The sequence below is a fragment of the Ranitomeya variabilis genome, chromosome 6, assembly GCF_051348905.1.
Source record: "Ranitomeya variabilis isolate aRanVar5 chromosome 6, aRanVar5.hap1, whole genome shotgun sequence".
In the NCBI taxonomy this organism is placed as follows: domain Eukaryota; kingdom Metazoa; phylum Chordata; class Amphibia; order Anura; family Dendrobatidae; genus Ranitomeya; species Ranitomeya variabilis.
Genome location: NC_135237.1, coordinates 424132925 through 424155014, shown reverse-complemented (window position 1 = coordinate 424155014; position 22090 = coordinate 424132925). Strand labels below are relative to the sequence as shown.

The 22090-nt window shown below is 42.2% G+C and overlaps 1 protein-coding gene across 3 annotated transcripts in view; it reads left to right on the top strand.

The window, feature by feature from the left end:
• The window catches only part of ESCO1 (establishment of sister chromatid cohesion N-acetyltransferase 1), a 112892-nt gene that overhangs the window by 52012 nt on the left and 38790 nt on the right, over positions 1-22090 (top strand). For 2 of the 3 annotated variants that reach the window (XM_077270335.1, XM_077270336.1), the window contains exon 10: positions 3914-5571. The exons of the other annotated variant lie outside the window; for it this stretch is intronic. In XM_077270335.1, the coding sequence (XP_077126450.1) occupies positions 3914-4064 (151 nt within the window). In that variant the 3' untranslated portion in view covers positions 4065-5571. Of the gene's footprint in view, positions 1-3913; positions 5572-22090 lie in introns of those variants that run through there. 3 annotated transcript variants of the gene reach the window in all.

Sequence of the window (22090 nt, the reverse complement as noted above, 5' to 3'; positions counted from 1 at the left end):
ATACCGCCAAACAAAAAGTGGAATAACACACGATCAAAAAGATGGAAATAAACATGGTACTGCTGAAAACGTCATCTTGTCCCGCAAAAAACGAGCAGCAATACAGCGTCAAAAGCAAAAAAATAAAACTGACAGCCCTCAGAATAAAGCGATTCAAAAATATTTTTATGAAATATATTTTTTATTGTATAAAAGCACCAAAACATAAAAAAAGGTATAAATGAGGTATCGCTGTAATCGTACTAACCCAAAGTATAAAACTGCTTTATCAATTTTACCACACGCAGAACTGTACAATCGCCCCACCCAAAAGAAATTCCTGAATTGCTGGTTTTTGTTCAGTTTGCCTACCAAAAATCGGAATAAAAAGCGATCAAAAAATGTCATGTGCACGAAAATGGTACCAATAAAAACGTGAACTCGTCCCACAAAAAAACAAGACCTCGCATGACTCTGTTGGCCAAAATATGGAAAAATTATAGCTCTCAAAATGTGGTGATTATAAAAACAATTTTTTGCAATAAAAAGCGTTTTAGTGTGTGACAGCTGCCAAACATAAAAACCCGCTATCAATAGTAAATCAAACCCCCCTTTATCACCCCCTTAGTTAGGGAAAAATAATAAAATAAAAAATGTATTTACTTCCATTTTCCCGTTAGGGTTGGGGCTAAAGTTAGGGTTAGGGTTGGGGTTAGGGTTTGAATTACGTTTACGGTTGGGATTAGGGGTGTGTCAGGGTTAGGGGTGTGGTTAGGGTTGCAGTTAGATTGGGGGGTATCCACTGTTTAGGCACATCAGGGACTCTCCAAACGCGACATGGCATCAGATCTCAATTCTGGCCAATTCTGCGTTGAAAAAGTGAAACAGTGCTCCTTCCCTTCCGAGCTCTGCCCTGCGCCCAAACAGTGGTTTACCCCCACATGGGGTATCACCGTACTCAGGACCAATTTCTCCTGTTACCCTTGGGGAAAAAAAAAATTTGAGGGCTAAAAAATCATTTTTGTAAGACAAATATGATTTTTTTATTTTCATGGCTCTGCGTGATAAACTTTAGTGAAACATTTGTGGGCTCAAAGTTCTCACAACACATCTAGTTAGTTCCTTGGGGGGGTCTAGTTTCCAAAATGGGGTCACTTTTGACTTTGGGGGTCACTACTGTTTAGGCACATAAGTGGCTCTGCAAACGGAACATGTGCCCAAACAGTAGTTTTCTCCCACATATGGGGTATCAGCGTACTCGAGATAAATTGCACAACAACTTTTTGGGTCCAATTTCTCCTGTTACCCTTGGGAAAATTAAAAATTGGAGGGCGAAAAGATCATTTTTGTGAAAAAACTGATTTTTTTTTTTTTTACGGCTCTACATTATCAACTTCGGTGAGGCATTTGGTGGGTCAAAGTGCTCACAACACATCTAGATAAGTTCCCTAGGGGTTAAACACCACAGGATCCAATATTCAAATAATACAACTCTATATTCACCATAACACCATAACCCCTATTGCATATTAATCAAATGAGGTAGAGAGTTTTTTTTACCAAAATATCAATATTTTATTATACAAAAAGATTTGTTTACATAGGATTAGAGTACCACAAACTAAGCAGGTTTAAAGGAGAAGTATAGCCAGGTATGTTTACAAGTAACATTTACACCATTAACAAAATATAGATATAAAAACTGCCATAGCAGATGCCATATATATCCTTATTATATTATGTTTTTCATGCAAAATTGCAGTATATAATAAAATAAACAAGAGGATATCCGGCCCTCTAGGCAGAAAGCAAGTGAGAACTAACTAGGGCCAACTCATATATAAGAAACTAGTTTGTCCTGGATAGTCATTAGGGCTGATATAAGGATATGTTGAAAATCCGCAAGTGCCATACAAAACAATCCTACCAGGGACATAAATACTATATTAAACCTAAATTAGGAGACCTATGTCAGAGGTAACTTACTTAAAGATGGAAGCCTGGTATCCCCACCTGCCGCCCCGACGCGCGTTTCGCTGTTTTCTCTTCAGGAGGCGTGGCTAAACACTGAGCTCAGCGGGGGATGCTCGCGCATCACATGAGCGCATCGGGAAGACCCGGGCACAGAAGTATCCAGGCATGCGCACTGGCTGAATTAAATGTCTGGGAATGGGAAATCTTGAGCACAGTCACAATTGAGAGCTATTAACAGCCACCGTATGGTATAGCAAAATAACAAAGTACATAAGTACTTGGGCATGCACTTTGAAGCCATTACCGGGCATTTAAAAAAAATTGGGGAAATAAGGAAAAATAAATAAATAAATGAAAGGAGAAAGAATGTCACCGGACTTGTAAATAAGTTATCAGATATATCGATAATAAATATCCAGTACATCTAAATATCAAAAAAAGCCTCATATAGTTAAATATCCTAAAAAAGGCATATTTAGATCGTGGACATCTTAGCTAGATACAATAACAACCCAACTAGCAATCACAATTAGATCACTAAGTTCCCTAGGGGGTCTACTTTCCAAAATGGTGTCACTTGTGGGGGTTTTCGACTGCTTAGACACATCAGGGGCTCTCCAAATGCGACATGGCATCCTATCTCAATTCCAGACAATTTTGCATTGAAAAGTCAAACGGTGCTCATTCCCTTCCGAGCCCTGCCATGTGCCCAAACAGTGGTTTACCCCCACATGTGGGGTATCGGCGTACTTAGAACAAATTGCACAACAACTTTTGGGGTCCATTTTCTCCTGTTACCCTTGGTAAAATAAAACAAATTGGAGCTGAAATAAATTGTGTGAAAAAAAAGTTAAATGTTCATTTTTATTTAAACATTCCAAAAATTCCTGTGAAACACCTGAAGGGTTAATAAACTCCTTGAATGTAGTTTTGAGCACCTTGAGGGGTGCAGTTTTTAGAATGGTGTCACACTTGGGTATTTTCTTTCATATAGACCCCTCAAAATGACTTCAAATGAGATGTGGTCCCTTAAAAAAAAAAAAAAAAAAAGGTGTTGTAAAAATGAGAAATTGCTGGTCAACTTTTAAGCCTTATAACTCCCTAACAAAAACAATTTAAGACATGTAGACATGTGGAAAATGTTACTTAAGTATTTTGTGTGACATATCTCTGTGATTTAAGGGCATAAAAATTCAAAGTTGGACAATTGCAAAATTTTCGCCAAATTTCTGTTTTTTTTCACAAATAAACGCAGGTAATATCAAAGAAATGTTACCACTGACGTGAAGTAAAATGTCATGAGAAAACAATGTCAGAATTACCGTGATCCATGGAAGCGTTCCAGTTATTACCTCATAAAGGGACAGTGGTTAGAATTGTAAAAATTGGCCCGGTCATTAATGTGCAAACCACCCTTGGGGTTAATGAGAAAATAGATGAACTTTTTTGAATTTAGTAAATGGCTGCAATGAAACAAAGAGTGAAAAATTTTAAAGGGGTCTGAATACTTTCCGTACCCATTGTATGTCTCTTTTTATATAATGTGTGTAAACTTCAGGTTTCAACTTTCTTCAGGAAACACCAGCATTTTGTTGTTGTTTTATTTTCCTGATGCGTCTTTTTACGCTCTAATAAATATATCCCTTCACTAACTCTGCCTGCGCTACAAAAAAAAATGTAGAAGTCAACATTTAGACATTACAATAATAAATTATAGACTTTATGGAAACTCCTGTTTTGGTGCAGATCCCGTCTGAAAGGTGAGACACTGATTAATTGGCCCGATCTCACTTCTATTTAGTGAAGGTGCTGGACTAAAGGCATGGTTAATGGTTTTTTTGTTTGTTTGTTTTTTGGTAGTGGGGGGGGGAGGGAAAAAATGGATAACCCCATTATCATCTGCACTTGGGTAGATATTAAGCTGTGTGTAATTGGTCCTTTTTCTGTTTTTACCTGGCAGGAACCATTTTATATATGGCTCTCACCTGAGCAAAGACGAAATTGCATTCTCAGATCCGACCCCAGATGGCAAGCTGTTTGCCACACGCTATTGTGGCACTGGCCAGTTCCTAATCTATAACTTTGTCAATGGACAGCATCCAGTGAGTTGAAGGATGGACGTCGCCATTCCTTTAGCTTATGGACAAAGCTTGCATCATGCGTACAGATATGAGCTCAGGATGTGAACACCCAAAGGGAGTTCTTATTTTTTTTAATTTAAATGTAAAAACTGGAAAAAGATTCAGAAACGGGAAAAAAAAAGCTTAATTTTGAAAGCTAATATTTTGATATCTTTTTCTTCAAAAAGATCATAGTTCAAGTATTTTCTATACGGTTCTTTAGTTGTGTTTACATGCAGCAAATGAGTTGTTCATAGTGGACTAAACAGTTTGTAAAGAAGGAAGATCTGGAGTGAACTGAAGATCCTTATGTGGGTATATATAGGTTTGTGTATGGGGTTTTTATTCTTGGGGTTTAATTTGATATTTTAATTTACCTGGACATTTTATAGTGTTTGCATTTGACGTTGGTCAGAAAACCCCAAGAGCGTGATACACATTGTGATCTTCGTGACCCATTTTCCCAAAACAAATGTGAGAGTCTACACCCAAATACACACATTTCATCCCAAATTTTGAGAAGTTGTTTCATGAAGACAACTCCATGCTCACATTTTCCTATAGGTCACATTGGTGTCAGAGAAGATTCGGACTGTATGCTGGAATTATGTGATAGATTGCACAATTCTTTAATGCAGCTTAGAGGTTGTCCACTAGGACAACCCCTTTTTTAAATACTATATTCTCCCTTGTAAATTAATTAAAGCGCCATATACTTTCTGCTTGTGCCGTTCCAGCAATGTCCACGCTGGGTCTTCCGAGACTTGCGTGACATGGACTGCAGGGCTCATGTGACATAACAATCAGCGACTGCTATTGAGCTGTTTCGCTCTCGTTTCCTTTGGAATAACCTCCGGAAAGATGTTGGCACTGTAGCCCGTTTAGCTGCTTGGGCTCATGTGACTTAACAATGTAGCGCAAAGCTTGGGAGGTCTGCTTCTGGAATGCTGCTGGTACAAGAGATGAGTATATGGAATTCTAAGAGGTTAATCAAGTAGGACAACCCCTTTAAAAGTTTCAGAGAATTCAACCTTCGTAGTTAAGTTCTCTGGTTACATGATTGCTTATAACTAGTTAGTCAGTATGTCAAACTAAAGAGTATGGATAATGTGTACTGCGCTTATAACACACTCTTATTACACTTTCTTGAGAAATGCAGCAGCATATGTCAGATACACCTGATTTGTATTTTAATAGAGCACATTTTATGATTTATGGTCAAGGTGACCAGGAGAAGTTTCTTTTAATTGCCACAAGGAAGCTCATGGCACCTTATCAAACGTCTTGTGACTTTTATGCACCACTGAGGACTTCAGAGCACTACCAGTCTTCTTAGCAGACACTCTTTTTTTAAGGGTTTTTATACTGTATGTTAATAAACTGCTGTGGCCTTTTCTGTAAATGTGTAGAATAATGAATTTTCATTTTGTTTTCTCCTTCCCTGATTTTATGTTTTGCTTCTTTTTGAACTGTTATTAAACTAACCAATTCCAACTTATTTTATGGTGTTGTTTCCTTCGAAAATTGATGCAGATATTTGTTTGAGGAAGATAGCTGAAGCTGGATCCTGCTATCGTAGAACAAGGCTTCATACAGCCACAACAGTGAATAAATAACGTTATGGTGGCTGAAAGTCAGAGGAAAAGTTTAAAAAACAAAACAATTGACCGGTCATTAAGGATTTGAAAAGCAGTAGGTATATATGAAAAATGCTCATTTTAAAGGGAATCTGTCAGCAGGTTTTTGCTATGTAATCTGAAGATGGCAAGAAATAGGGTCTGAAACACTGATTTCAAGGATGTAACTTTTTTGTCTGTGTTCCGTTTGCTTAGAATGAAGGTTTTATCATCTCGGGATTATCACTGCTGGACTATAGCAGCACCTGACCCCTGGTCCGACCACGCCCCCTCCTATGATAAGCAGCTCACTGTCAATAGATAATGTACTCAGAGAGCCTGGTGTGGGCGGGGGCAGCGTTCTCAACTCTGCTTAATGTTGCATCTAAGAACTGTCACTACTGCACCCAGTAAGCTAAATGATTATTCCCTATATTGTGCTACTCTCGGAATAAATGGCTAAAATCTGCCTACAGATTCCCTTTAAGTGAGTCTGTCACCCCAAAACTCAATTTTCACTACTTATACAGTCCTATAGTGGACCTAGACCTCTATAAAATAAATTTCCTTTATTTAATTGTACAGACACTTTTATTGCATATGCAAATGAGGGGTTCTGAGTGCCCCCCCTAGTCACGTCTAAAGGATCCATGCACTGTTCTGCTCCCTCAATTAACATACCGCCACCTCCCCTTAGCTTGCTTGACTGCTATCTTGCCCAGAGTAAGCGCTGCCTGAATTGAATCCCAAGCCCTGTATATCTGCACCAACACTGCATGAGCTGAATAGGCGCAATACACAATGTTAGCGTGGATGTGTTCTCAGCCCTTTTTTTTTTTTTTTTTTACAGCGGCGCCTGCTCACTGGACCCAATAGCAAGCGGCGACTGCAAGTTATAGTAAACTTCTCTATGGGATTTATTAGATGTGATGAGCAAACATGCTGGGATAAGGCGTTATCAGACCATGCCCAGGCGCTAATCAAGTGACTTTAGCGTGCTCTCACAGCCGCAACACATGCAGGGATTACTTAACAAATAGGCAATTCCGGCATGTTTCAGCTGTCGAACAGCCACGAGACATGTATGCTCGAGGAATGGAACATGTTATTCGAGCATGCTGAAGTCACCCACGGATGCTCAGATAACATCTTATCCCAGAAGGTTCGCTCATCACTGGATGTGAAGTTTTTTTTTTTTTTTTCTTAAAGGGGTTGTCCACTACTTTCAATTAACCCCCCAATGTATCCCCCCGGGGCCCCTGATGAATTGTGCAAATACCTTTTGTTGCCGTTTTTGCCTGTGAGCGGCGCTGTAGCGGCGGCTGAGTCCGGGTCACGTGACCCCCAGGCTGCAGCCGCCGCTTATTTCCGCCGACGTCACGTCAATTTCCAGGCTCTGGAAATTGACGTGACGTCAGCAGCAGGTGTGTCCCAGCCGCACAGTCAGAGCAGTCACTCATCAAGAGTGACTGGGCTGTGGGCGGGGCTGGTGGCTGCCTGCGGGGCTGTGCTGGGGGCGGGCGGGGCTAGGCAGTGATGATGAAGGTGCGGGCGCTGGGGTCTGTATGTTCGCGCCGGTGCTCTGCGTGCCAGCGCCGGTATGTGGGTACAGCGCCGGGGCTCTGCGCCGGCATGTGGGGGTGGGTGCCGGTGCCCTGCGTGCCAGCGCCGGTATGTGGGTACAGCGCCGGGGCTCTGCGCCGGTATGTGCTGGGTCTGCTGCGGGGGGTGGGGTGGTCTTTGGTGTGTGTGTGTGTGTGTGTGTGTGTGTGTGTCTCTGTGTGCAGGCATTGTCCGATGGGACTACAAGTCCCATCGGGCTCTGCCTGCTACAGTGACAGTCAGTGACACATTAGCCAATGATGGGACAGTAGTAGTCCCATCATCCGGCTAATGTGTTGAATGTAAAAAAAAACAAAACAAAAAAACCCCACACATATACAGTACATACACACATACAGAACATGCGCCGACATGCGCCATGCGACGGCATACGACGACATGCGCCATGTGACGACATGCGCCACGCGACGGCATGCGCCATGCGACGACATGCACATACATACATACAGTACATACATACAGACATACAGTACATATAACATAGATTACATACTCACCATCACTTGTCACTTTGATCCCCGAAGCCAGTGTCATAAAAAATATTAAAATAATAAACAACCAATATACTCCCTGATCCGCAGAAATCCAATTAAAACGAGTGTCCCACGACGATCTCCCGTGGAGAACAGGAGCATCTGCTGATGCAACCACTCTCCAGGGGCTCCAGGAAGACAATGAGGGGAGGAAGGTATCCTTCCACAATGTATTCCCCACAATGTATTCCCCACAATGTATTCCTACGCCCCTGTGAGAAAAGTCCCTAGTCTCACTTTATGGCATGCTGTATGAGAAAGTTCCCACGCAGCTTTTTGCCATAAAGTGAGACCAGTGAACTATAGTAACCTCAGTGATGCACTGCAGGAGCCATTGTCCTTAAATACGTGGCACGTGGCACTTACATACGTGGCACTTATATACGTGGCACGTGGCACTTGCATACGTGGCACTTGCATACGTGGCACTTGCATACGTGGCACTTGCATACGTGGCACTTACATACGTGGCACGTGGCACTTACATACGTGGCACTTACATACGTGGTACGTGGCACTTACATACGTGGCACTTACATACGTGGCACGTGGCACTTACATACGTGGCACTTACATACGTGGCACTTACATACGTGGCACTTACATACGTGGCACTTACATACGTGGCACTTACATATGTGGCACGTGGCACTTACATACGTGGCACGTGGCACTTACATACGTGGCACTTACATACGTGGCACGTGGCACTTACATACGTGGCACTTACATACGTGGCACTTACATACGTGGCACTTACATACGTGGCACTTACATACGTGGCACTTACATACGTGGCACTTACATACGTGGCACTTACATACGTGGCACTTACATACGTGGCACTTACATACGTGGCACTTACATACGTGGCACGTGGCACTTACATACGTGGCACTTACATACGTGGCACTTACATACGTGGCACTTACATACGTGGCACTTACATACGTGGCACTTACATACGTGGCACGTGGCACTTACATACGTGGCACTTACATGCGTGGCACTTACATGCGTGGCACTTACATGCGTGGCACTTACATGCGTGGCACTTACATGCGTGGCACTTACATACGTGGCACTTACATACGTGGCACTTACATACGTGGCACGTGGCACTTACATACGTGGCACTTACATGCGTGGCACTTACATGCGTGGCACTTACATGCGTGGCACTTACATGCGTGGCACTTACATGCGTGGCACTTACATGCGTGGCACTTACATGCGTGGCACTTACATGCGTGGCACTTACATGCGTGGCACTTACATGCGTGGCACTTACATGCGTGGCACTTACATGCGTGGCACTTAAATATCGTGGCACTATGTCATAAAATGTTCATTACACGGTTAGGGGTGAGGTTATAGGGGTAGGGTTAGGGTTTGGATCCCTTTATCACCCTGATGGTGGTGGGTGGTTTTTCAGTGTTTTTTCTGTTTTTTTTCTATAAAAACACATGCGTTTTTAACGCAAACGCGCGCGTTCAAAAACGCATGCGTTGCCGAAAACGCATCAAAACGTATGTGAAAAAACGCATGCGTTTTTAATGTTAAGTATAGGAAAAAACGCATGCGTTTTTTAGCGCTAAAACGCAGCGTCCAAAAACGCAAGTGTGAAACCAGCCTCTGTGCCGGAATTGGCGCATCTAAGGCTACGTTCACATTTGCGTTGTGCGCCGCAGCGTCGGAGACGCAACGCACAACGCAAACAAAAACGCAACAAAACGCACGCTAAAACGACGTATGCGTCCTTTTTGGCCGAAAGTTGGACGCAAAAAAAATGCAACTTGCTGCGTCCTCTGCGCCCAACGCTTGCGGCCAAAAAAACCCATGCGTCGCAAAACGCAGCACAATGCATGTCCATGCGCCCCCATGTTAAATATAGGGGCGCATGACGCATGCGGCGACGAACGCTAATGTGAACGTAGACTTACAGATGTGCCATTTCTGGGGTGGCTGCGGACTGGTATTTGTAGCCGGGGGGGGGGGGACCAATATCCATGGCCCCTCTCTAGGCTATTAAAATCAGCCCGCAGCTGTCTGCGTAGCCTTTCTGGCTATAAAATATAGGGGGACCCCACGTCATTTTTTTTGGGGGGGTCCCTCTATTTTAATAGCCAGTAAAGGCTACGCAGACAGCTGCGGGCTGATATTCATAGCAGGCTACAAATATTGGCCTCGGCCGTCGGCTTTCCCCCTCTGGCACAGAAAATTGCGCGGGAGCCCACGCCATTTTTTTCAGTTTTTTATTAAATTAAACGCTCATTAAGCCCTGTTTCACACTTGCGTCGGCACGGGTCCATCGCTATGCGTTGGGCCGACGTACCGACGCACGTTGTGAAATTTGTGCACGTCGTGGGCAGCGGATGCAGTTTTTCAACGCATCCGCTGCCCATTCTGAAGTCCGGGGAGGAGGGGGCGGAGTTTTGGCCGCGCATGCGCGGTAGAAAATGGCAGACGTGACGGATGTGCCAACGGTCCGCCAAAACACGACGCATCCGTTGCACGATGGACGCAACGTGTGGCCATCCGTCGCGATCCTTCACTAATACACGTCTATGGGTAAAAAACGCATCCTGCGAGCACATTTGCAGGATCCGTTTTTTTCCCAAAAAGACGGATTGCGAAAAACGCAAGTGTGAAAGTAGCCTTATAGAAACATCGGCCTTTCTATTATATATCTATGGATATATCTATCTATAGATATATTTATCTATAGATATATCTATAGATACATAGATGTATCTATCCATATATTTGGCTGCTTTCACACATCAGGTTTTTGCCGTGAGGCACAATCCGGCGAGTTTTGAAAAAAACGGATCCATTTTTTTTCCGACGGATCCGTCTTTTTCTCAGAGTTTCATCCGTTTTTTGCCGGATCCGTCAAAAAAGCTGTTTCCGCCGGATGGAAAACACATACAGAGGAACGTTTTTTCTGTCCGGCGAAAAAACGCACAGCGACGGATCCGGCAAAAAAAGTATGAAACTGAGCTGTGAAATGATGAATCCGGCCTTGGAATCCGTTTTTTCATGCATGTTTCCATTCAAATCATGCACATTTTCCGTTTATTTACTTATTTCCAAAAACGGCATTAAAACCGCGCATAAACCGCACCAAAAAAAGCATCAAAACTGCACCAAAAACTGCATCAAAACCTGGTGCAGTTTCGCAGTTTTGGTGCGGTTTTGATACAGTTTTTGGTGCAGTTTTGATGCAGTTCTTGGTGCGGTTTCGGTGCGGCTTTTTCCGCAGCATGTGCACAAGTCTGCGGCTCCCATAGACTTACATTGGTTGTACACTACACTGTGGATTTGATGCAATTCAGTGCAGCAAAAAACGCTGCGGATCTGCAATCAGATCCACAACGTGTGCACACAGCCTTAGCATTTAGTGAACCTAGCCAAAAAGCCAAGCAAAAAACAAGCGTGGGATTGCACTTTTTTTGCCATTTCATTGCACTTTGAATTTTTTTCACATTTCCTGCTACACGACATGGTAAAACCAATGGTGTCGTTCAAAAGTAGAACTTGTTCTGTAAAAGATAAGCCCTCACATGGCCATACTGACGGAAAAATTATGGCTCTGGAAAGAAGGGGAGCGATAAACGAAAACCAAAAAGCTCCAGGGGGTGAAGGGGTTTAGAAACATGGATATGGACATATCTATGGAAATAGACATCTATCTATCTATCTATCTATCTATCTATCTATCTATCTATCTATCTATCTATCTATCTATCTATCTTTCCCTCTATCTATCTATCTATCTATCTATCTTTCCCTCTATCTATCTGTAATGGAGTGTGGGTTGGACAAATGTAAAAGAGGAGGTTGGACAGAAATGACATCACAAATCTTTTTGAAGCTAGAGGAGGGAGGGGTTTGGGTGTGTTTTGGAGAGGGTGTGCTAGGTTCAGGCTTAGTAGCAGTGCAATGCATCATGGAACTTGTAGTATTAGAGCACAATGACTCAGGAGAAAGGAAGTTGTCGATTAACCCCATGAGAGCTGAATCCAGCACTAAAATGTGCTGCTATAGCATGATAAAAGGTAATATTGCTAAAATAAACACAGTAGATGTTTTCAGTGGCCCATAATAGCAAGATTTATGAAAAAAAAAAAAAAAAGGTTATAGTAGTGGACAACTTCTTTAAATGTATCTGCAGAATAGAAATTTATTTTGGGGCAAAAAACTGAGCACAGCCTGCTTTTATTATCTGGTGCCAAAATGGAAGCCACAGAAGTTCCTGTAATTTGACAGGACGTGCTTCCATGGTTTAGATTTTATTTCCTGCACATCCCACAAATGATTTGACCTTTAAATTGCTCAGACATCTTACTGATTGATCAACACCTTAAATGGTTTGCTTTGTTTATTAGTCACATTTATTGGCAAAGAAAATTAACAAAAAAGACCTCTGTGTTGTGGAGATAGTCTGTACTGTGCAGTATACACGTGCATATGCCCTAGGCCTCTTTCACACTTCCGTTTTTTTACAATCAGTCACAATTCGTCAAAATGTTGAAAAGACGGATCCTGTGCAGATTGTAAAAAAACAAAAAAAAACAAACGGATGCACTGGGTCCGTGTTTTTTTACGGATCCATCGAGGCTATGTGCACACGTTGTGTATGCGTCTTCTCCGCGTTTTTCCGCTGCGAAAACGCATACACAACACAACCCAGATTAAAAATAATAATAATAAAAAAAAAAGATAGTGATATTCTTGCCTTCCGGCGTCTCCCGCGGCCTTCCCGATGCTCGCGATGCTGCCGGCAGCTCCCGTTCCCAGTAATGCCTTGCAAGACAATGACCTTTGATGACGTAGCGATCTCGCGAGACCACGACGTCATCGGGTCATTACTGGGAATGGGAGCTGCCAGCAGCATCGGGAAGGCTGCGGAGGACGCCGGAAGGTAAGGATCATGATTTTTTTTATTTCTTATTATTTTAACATATCTTTTTACTATTTATGCAGCATCAATAGTAAAAAGAGAGAGCGAGAGAGAATTTCCCTGACAACTTTCCTTGTTGGAAAAGCGGAAGCCTAAAGAAAACATCATAAGAACCTATTACTACTCTGTTCATAATCCCTAAAAGACACAATTGGGGGTAATAAGGAAAGTGAAATTACTCATGAAGGAACAATTGAATCTGGCCAAAAAAGTTATACCATAGCGCAGGATCACAATTTGTAGAAAAATGCAAAAAACTGCTTGGTACCAGAGACAAATCATTTGCAAAGGTCATCATTTGTGCGAGTGGGCAGGCGTATAATAATTCAGGATCTTTGAACTGGAAAGGCTATAGCACTTAAAAACTGAGTAACAATGTCAACCCACCACCTTCAAATCCTTGTCTTATAGGTCACGTATATCAGCTGTCCAAATGGTTCACGGTTTTTATGGTGCATAAGTGGCCTAAATACATTTGTGGTCCCTAAAACTTCCTCCTCTAGAGAAGTTGACAGGGTCAAGGTGCAAAATTGAACACAAACTGCACGCCAAAGCATTTTTAGGTACCCCATGACAAATTTCTCAAAGCAAAACAAAGCTGAATATAAATGTAATATCTAGTTTTGCTCAGAAAATTACTCTAGGTAAAGAAAGCAGATGTGGACAGTGAAGATCATAGCATCATCCGTTTTACTTAACATCTGAGCCATTCCCTTCACCCTGGCCAAAGTTTTCATTGGTAGCAATACTCGATGGGTGGGTCATATCTCTATAGAAAAATGGATAAGCTGTTAAAGATCCCATTAACACATACTAATTGTGCAGCCTCGCATGTGCTTTGTTGACTCCAAGGTAGAAATCTAACCCAAACCTGAGTACTTGTTCCTTCCAGTATAAAGAGCATACCAGACTTTCAAATACTCAATGTCTTTAAGAAAATGTATCTGGGAAAGAATGAAGCAGATAGAAACCTTTTTGAATAGATTATCACTTACGTCTCAAATCGAAGACCAATGGTGTCTTATGTAAACTACTATTTAGTGTCTGTGAAAAGGAGATCTTTATTCAAGGTGAAGTGCTGTGCTATAAACTTGAGAAATCAAGGTGCTCGGGGGCGTGGCTTAGGGCGCTGCAGATGGCAGTCGTGTGAGTGCTCAGCTCCTGTGACACTACCCATTGAAGCGACTTACAACTCGACACAGAGGGTTTTTTTCCTCACATTTTTTTAATAAAAAATTTCCCTTTTTAAATGGGATCATTTTGACACCAAGAACCTGAATTTTAGTTCAGTAATATTTGAACTGTGTCCCTCTGAAGGGAGCGGAGCCTGAGGTGATTTACAGCCTGTGTCCAAAATGTATGCTGCTGAAGCATGAAAACTAGAGTGATGGTAGACTTCACAGAAGACTAAGAATACACCCGGTATTCTGTCATTGTCAGTACTGTTGTGCCTGTGAATCTGGGCTTTTCTGTTGTTGTGAGGAAAGACGCTGCTGTGGAGAGAATGGTGAGGCGCTGAAGTGGGAGGCGCCATAGTGCGGCATTAGACGCGCCCTGCCTCGGGGCTCATGCCATCTTTCCCAGCCTTCCATTCAAAGCCTCAGCAACAGAGAATACAGACAGCTCCTGAGAGACTACAGATTGGTAACAGTAAATTTAATTTACAAAGCGACTATTCAGTAACACTAAAAGTGAATGCTGGATCTCTGCAGTATAAGAGCAGGACCCCAGAGGAATAAATGACTCCTGGCTCTATCATTGACTTTCTCTTCCTATTCTTAATTGAAGCTACTGGGATTGTGTTTACCCGTTGTACCTAGAAAGGAACTGGTGTTTTCACAGCGGGGAAGCTACAGAGACTCACCAACTTGTGGAACTCGGATAATTCAGCACTAGACATTTAAAGTCCCTGGTTATATTAGAAGAATTACAGGACAATATTGCAATTTAAAATATAGATCAAGATTGTAGATAGAGCTCCTTGATAACAGAATATTAAGGTACCAGAATAAGCTACTCTTATATTGACATAGAGTGGGTAAGGTAATATAAGGTGCTCTCTTACTAAGTGCTGGTAGAAGACATTGAGTTCATTCTATTGTTATTCTGGTGAATAATTTCTAGTTCCTTTTGCCGAAGGAGGTAATACCTAGGTGGACAAGAATATTGCAGATCATTTGGTATTTATATGCACACCGACGGAAAAGTGTATAAGATTGTGTGAGTTTGCTAACAATAAGTGGTCTTAAAATAGACAGGAGATTTAACCTACTATATAGTTTAACAGCTCATAGACCTGCCCTTAACCCCTTAAGCCCGTATGACGTACTATACCGTCGAGGTGGGGTGGGCCTTAATTCCCGGTGACGGGATAGTACGTCATACGCGATCGGCCGCGCTCACGGGGGGAGCGCGGCCGATCGCGGCCGGGTGTCGGCTGCATATCGCAGCTGACATCCGACACTATGTGCCAGGAGCGGTCACGGACCGCCCCCGGCACATTAACCCCCGACACACCGCGATCAAACATGATCGCGGTGTACCGGCGGTACAGGGAAGCATCGCGCAGGGAGGGGGCTCCCTGCGTGCTTCCCTGAGACGATCGGTACAAGGTGATGTACTCACCTCGTACCGAACGTCTTCTCCCTGCAGGCCCCGGATCCAAAATGGCCGAGGGGCTGTATCCGGGTCCTGCAGGGAGCACTTCCGGGTCGGAGCAGGCTGCAGATGAAAGCTGCAGCCTGCTCCGATGAAAGTATGATCGCCGATCTGATAGAGTGCTGTGCACACTATCAGATCTGCGATCTGTGATGTCCCCCCCTGGGACAAAGTAAAAAAGTAAAAAAAAAAATTTCCACATGTGTAAAAAAAAAATAAAAAAAATTCCTAAATAAATAATAATAAAAAAAAAATATTATTCCCATAAATACATTTCTTTATCTAAAAAAAAACAAACAAAAACAATAAAAGTACACATATTTAGTATCGCCGCGTCCGTAACGACCCAACCTATAAAACTGGCCCACTAGTTAACCCCTTCAGTAAACACCGTAAGAAAAAAAAAAAAAAAAGAGGCAAAAAACAACGCTTTATTACCATACCGCCGAACAAAAAGTGGAATAACACGCGATCAAAAAGACGGATATAAGTATAATATGTTACCGCTGAAAACGTCATCTTGTCCCGCAAAAAACGAGCCGCCATACAGCATCATCAGCAAAAAAATAAAAAAGTTATAGTCCTCAGAATAAAGCGATGCCAAAATAATTATTTTTTCTATAAAATAGTTTTTATCGTATAAAAGCGTCAAAACATAAAAAAATGATATAAATGAGGTATCGCTGTAATCGTACTGACCCGACGAATAAAACTGCTTTATCAATTTTACCAAGCGCAGAACGGTATAAACGCCTCTCCCAAAAGAAATTCATGAATAGCTGGTTTTTGGTTATTCTGCCTCACAAAAATCGGAATAAAAAGTGATAAAAAATGGTCACGTGTCCGAAAATGTTACCAATAAAAACGTCAACTCGTCCCGCAAAAAACAAGACCTCACATGACTCTGTGGACCAAAATGTGGAAAAATTATAGGTCTCAAAATGTGGAGACGCAAAAACTTTTTTGCTATAAAAAGCGTCTTTTAGTCTGGTTTCACACTTGCGTTTTTATCTGCATGCGTTTTTAAAAACCGCATGTGTGAAAAAATGCATGTAAACGCGGTAAAACGCATGCGTTTTTATAGAAAAACACAAGAAAACAAGAAAAAAACAAAAAACCCTAACCCTACCTCTAACCCTACCCCTAACCTGAAATATGTGGCACTGAAATACATGGCACTGAAATATACGTTTATATACGTATATACGTATATAAGTGCCACGATATTTCAGTGGCCACGTATTTAAGTGCCACGTATTTACGTGCCACGTATTTACGTGCCACGTATTTACGTGCCACGTATTTTTCAGTGCCTGAAATACGTGGCACTGAAATATCGTGGCACTGAAATATCGTGGCACTGAAATATCGTGGCACTGAAGTATTTACGTGCCACGTATTTTTCAGTGCCTGAAATACGTGGCACTGAAATACGTGGCACTGAAATACGTGGCACTGAAATACGTGGCACTGAAATATCGTGGCACTGAAATACGTGGCTCTTAAATACGTGGCTCTTAAATACGTGGCTCTTAAATACGTGGCTCTTAAATACGTGGCACTTATATACGTGGCACTTATATACGTGGCACTTATGACTGTCAGAAAATGTTCAGTAAACGGTTAGGGGTGAGGTTAGGGGTAGGGTTTCAGGTAGAATTGGGGAGTTTCCACTGTTCAGGCACATCAGGGGCTCTCCAAACGCGACATGGCGTCCAATCTCAATTCCAGCCAATTCTGCGTTGAAAAAGTAAAACAGTGCTCCTTCCCTTCCGAGCTCTCCCGTGCGTCCAAAAAGGGGTTTACCCCAACATATGGGGTATCAGCGTACTCGGGACAAATTGAACAACAACTTCTGGGGTCCAAGTTCTCTTGTTATCCTTGGGAAAATAAAAATTTGGGGGGCTAAAAATCATTTTTGTGGTAAAAAAAATATGTTTTATTTTCACGGCTCTGCGTTGTAAACTGTAGTGAAACACTTGGGGGTTCAAAGTTCTCACAACACATCTAGATAAGTTCCTTGGGAGGTCTAGTTTCCAATATGGGGTCACTTGTGGGGGGTTTGTACTATTTGGGTACATCAGGGGCTCTGCAAATGCAACGTGACGCCTGCAGACCAATCCATTTAAGTCTGCATTCCAAATGGCGCTTCTTCCCTTCCGAGCTCTGTCATGCGCCCAAACAGTGGTTCCCCCCCACATAGGGGGTATCAGCGTACTCAGGACAAATTGGACAACAACTTTTAGGGTCCAATTTATCCTGATACCCTTGTGAAAATACAAAACTGGGGGCTAAAAAATCATTTTTGTGAAAAAAAAAATAATTTTTATTTTCACGGCTCTGCGTTATAAACTGTAGTGAAACACTTGGGGGTTCAAAGTTCTCACAACACATCTAGATAAGTTCCTTGGGGGGTCTAGTTTCCAATATGGGGTCACTTGTGGGGGGTTTGTACTGTTTGGGTACATCAGGGGCTCTGCAAATGCAACGTGACGCCTGCAGACCAATCCATTTAAGTCTGCATTCCAAATGGCGCTCCTTCCCTTCCGAGCTCTGTCATGCGCCCAAACAGTGGTCCCCCCCCACAAATGGGGTATCAGCGTACTCCAGACAAATTGGACAACAACGTTTGGGGTCCAATTTATCCTGATACCCTTGTGAAAATACAAAACTGGGGGCTAAAAAATCATTTTTGTGAAAAAAAAATAATAATTTTTATTTTCACGGCTCTGCGTTATAAACTGTAGTGAAACACTTGGGGGTTCAAAGCTCTCAAAACACATCTAGATAAGTTCCTTAGGGGGTCTACTTTCCAAAATGGTGTCACTTGTGGGGGGGTTTAATGTTTAGGCACATCAGGGGCTCTCCAAACGCAACATGGCATCCCATCTTAATTCCAGTCAATTTTGCATTGAAAAGTCAAATGGCGCTCCTTCCCTTCTGAGCTCTGCCCTGCGCCCAAACAATGGTTTACACCCACATATGGGGTATCAGTGTACTCAGGACAAATTGCACAACAATTTTTGGGGTCCAATTTCTTCTCTTACCCTTGGGAAAATAAAAAATTGGGGGTGAAAAGATCATTTTTGTGAAAAAATATGATTTTTTTATTTTTACGGCTCTGCATTATAAACTTCTGTAAAGCACTTGTTGGGTCAAAGTGCTCACCACACATCTAGATAAGTTCCTTAGGGGGTCTACTTTCCAAAATGGTGTCACTTGTTAAGGGTTTCAATGTTTAGGCACATCAAGGGCTCTCTAAATGCAACATGGCGTCCCATCTCAATTCCAGTCAATTTTGCATTGAAAAGTCAAATGTCGCTCCTTCCCTTCCGAGCTCTGCCCTGCGCCCAAACAATGGTTTACCCCCACATATGGGGTATCAGCGTACTCAGGACAAATTGTACAACAACTTTTGGGGTCTATTTTCTCCTGTTACCCTTGGTAAAATAAAACAAATTGGAGCTGAAATAAATTTTGTGTGAAAAAAAGTTAAATGTTCATTTTTATTTAAACATTCCAAAAATTCCTGTGAAACACCTGAAGGGTTAATAAACTTCTTGAAAGTGGTTTTGAGTACCTTGAGGGGTGCAGTTTTTAGAATGGTGTCACACTTGGGTATTTTCTATCATATAGACCCGTCAAAATGACTTCAAATGAGATGTGGTCCCTAAAAAAAAATGGTGTTGTAAAAATGAGAAATTGCTGGTCAACTTTTAACCCTTATAACTCCGTCACAAAAAAAAATTTTGGTTCCAAAATTGTGCTGATGTAAAGTAGACATGTGGGAAATGTTATTTATTAAGTATTTTGTGTGACATATGTCTGTGATTTAAGGGCATAAAAATTCAATTTGGAAAATTGCGAAATTTTCAAAATTTTCGCCAAATATTCGTTTTTTTCACAAATAAACGCAAGTTATATCGAAGAAATTTTACCACTAACATGAAGTACAATATGTCACGAGAAGACAATGTCAGAATCGCCAAGATCCGTTGAAGCGTTCCAGAGTTATAACCTCATAAAGGGACAGTGGTCAGAATTGTAAAAATTGGCCTGGTCATTAACGTGCAAACCACCCTCGGGGCTTAAGGGGTTAAGATCTATCATTTTTGAGTGGTTATATAAACAAAATACTAAGCTTCATTATGGAATCAGGTGGAGCTAGACCTAAATCTTCTAATAAAACAGGAGAACACTCTACTAATAGAGCAAAAAACTCAAAAGGGAAAGAAACCCCACGACAACTAACATTGAACACTACTGAAGATGCACAAAATCTGCTAAGCTCTCCAAGGTCTGAAGAGGAATCGTTTATTAAGCCAGCCAAATTTTCCTCAATACCCATTTTTAATAAAACCTCAAAAAATGGAAATGATATGAATCACAGTGTCAAAATCCTGTTCTCAAAGTACTACTAATGGACAAAATGATGCTACTTTGGAGAGCAACACATCTGAAAGTATAGATCTTTCAAACACTTCTAAAAGGAAAGGTTCAGACTCCAGAGCCCCAGATAAGAACTTCTTAAATGCTGATTCAGATAGCTTATCGGACAAGTTCTCCCCCAACAGAAGTCCAAATAGTGTCCCAAAAAACTACGCTCAGAGCTTACTAGTCCACCAGACACTCCATTCCCTGTTATAAGTTATGAGGATTTTCTCTCCTCAGATAGACAAGTAACAGAAGGCTTTATGGCCAGACTATGCAAATTTTTCAATCACTCCATTAAGTTGGGTTTCGAAGCTCAAAACAAAACACTCTAGGAAATGCAGAGTTCTTTCAAAGATTAGAAGACAATGAAAAAAAATCTCAGAGGTCGAGACAAAAACTAATTACCTCTTAAGGTACCTTCACACTGACCAACTTTCCAACGATAGCGATCCGTGACGTTGCAGCGTCCTGGATAGCGATATCATTGTGTTTGACACGCAGCAGCGATCTGAATCCTGCTGTGATAGCGTTGGTCGGAGCTTAAAGTCCAGAACTTTATTTGGTCGTCAGATCGGCGTGTATCGTTGTGTTTGACAGCAAAAGCAACGATGCCAGCAATGTTTTACAATGGTAACCAGGGTAAATATCGGGTTACTAAGCGCAGGGCAGGGCTGATATGATATAAGCGCTGTTTTTTGCCTCTTTTTTTTTTTTCCTACGGTGTTCACTGAAGGGGTTAACTAGTGGGACAGTTTTATAGGTTGGGTCGTTATGGACGCGGCGATACTAAATATGTGTACTTTTATTGTTGTTTTTTTATTTAGATAAATGTATTTATGGGAATAATATATATTTGTTTTTTTTACACATGTGGAAATTTTTTTTTTTTACATTTCTACTTTGTCCCAAGGGGGACATCACAGATCGCTGATCTGACAGTTTGCACAGCACTCTGTCAGATCGGCGATCTGACTTACAGTGCTGCAGGCTTACCAAGCGCCTGCTCTGAGCAGGCACTCAGTAAGCCACCTCCCTCCCTGCAGGACCCGGATGCCGCGGCCATTTTGGATCCGGGCCTGCTGCAGGGAGGAGAGGTAAGAGACCCTCGCAGCAACGCGATCACATCGCGTTGCTCCGGGGGTCTCAGGGAAGCCCGCAGGGAGCCCCCTCCCTGCGCGATGCTTCCCTATACCGCCGGCACACCGCGATCATGTTTGATCGCGGTGTGCCGGGGGTTAATATGCCAGGGGCGGTCCGTGACCGCTCCTGGCACATAGTGCCGGATGTCAGCTGCGATAGCTGACACCCGGCCGCAATCGGCCGCGCTCCCCCCGTGAGCGCGGCCGATCGCATATGACTTACTATCCCGTCACTGGGTATTAAGTCCCAGGTCACCTTGACGGGATAGTACGTCAAATGGGATTAAGGGGTTAATAGATGGGTATGTCACGGGTTCGTGCCCATTTTCTTTTGCCCCCAAAGTAGGAGAGACATCACTTTAGGTGATATCCTCCAGGGGAATTCACAAATTTGTATTTGTTCTGATTCTTTCATTTTTTTCTTTTTTTTTCTTAGTGATAAGTTTACTTTTTTTTGTTCTCACTTTTAGCTACTATTGTGTTATCAGAAGAGCGTAGAGTAGTCCACATGAAATTAAAAGTTCTCTCATATAATGTTAAAGGTCTAAATAGCCCATACAAACGATTTATCACCTGGAAGGAAATTAAAAAATTACCAGGCTGATATCACTTGCTTGCAAGAAGTAAGATTTGCAAGAGATAATCATCCACTATTTCAACATAAGAACTATCCCCACATTTTCAAATCATTATGAGAAAACAAGAGGGCGGGCGTTATCACTCTAGTTAATAATAATGTCCCATTCCAATTGATAAACGAAGTGATTGACCCGCTGGGAAGGTTCCACATCCTCATAGCCAACTTAAATTCTAAGGTCTGCACAATCGTAAATGTCTACGCACCAAATAGACGACACATCCATTTTTTTAATAAGCTAATAAAAAAGGTCAATGAGGTCAGGAGAGGAGATTTGATAATAGCAGGGGACTTTAATGTGCTGCCAGATGCTCTCTTGGACTCCTCTTCGGACGCCAACAATCGCAGTCCCTTAATAATTGGATCAATAAAAATTAACTGTTTGACGTATTTAGCTGTCTCAACGCGTCT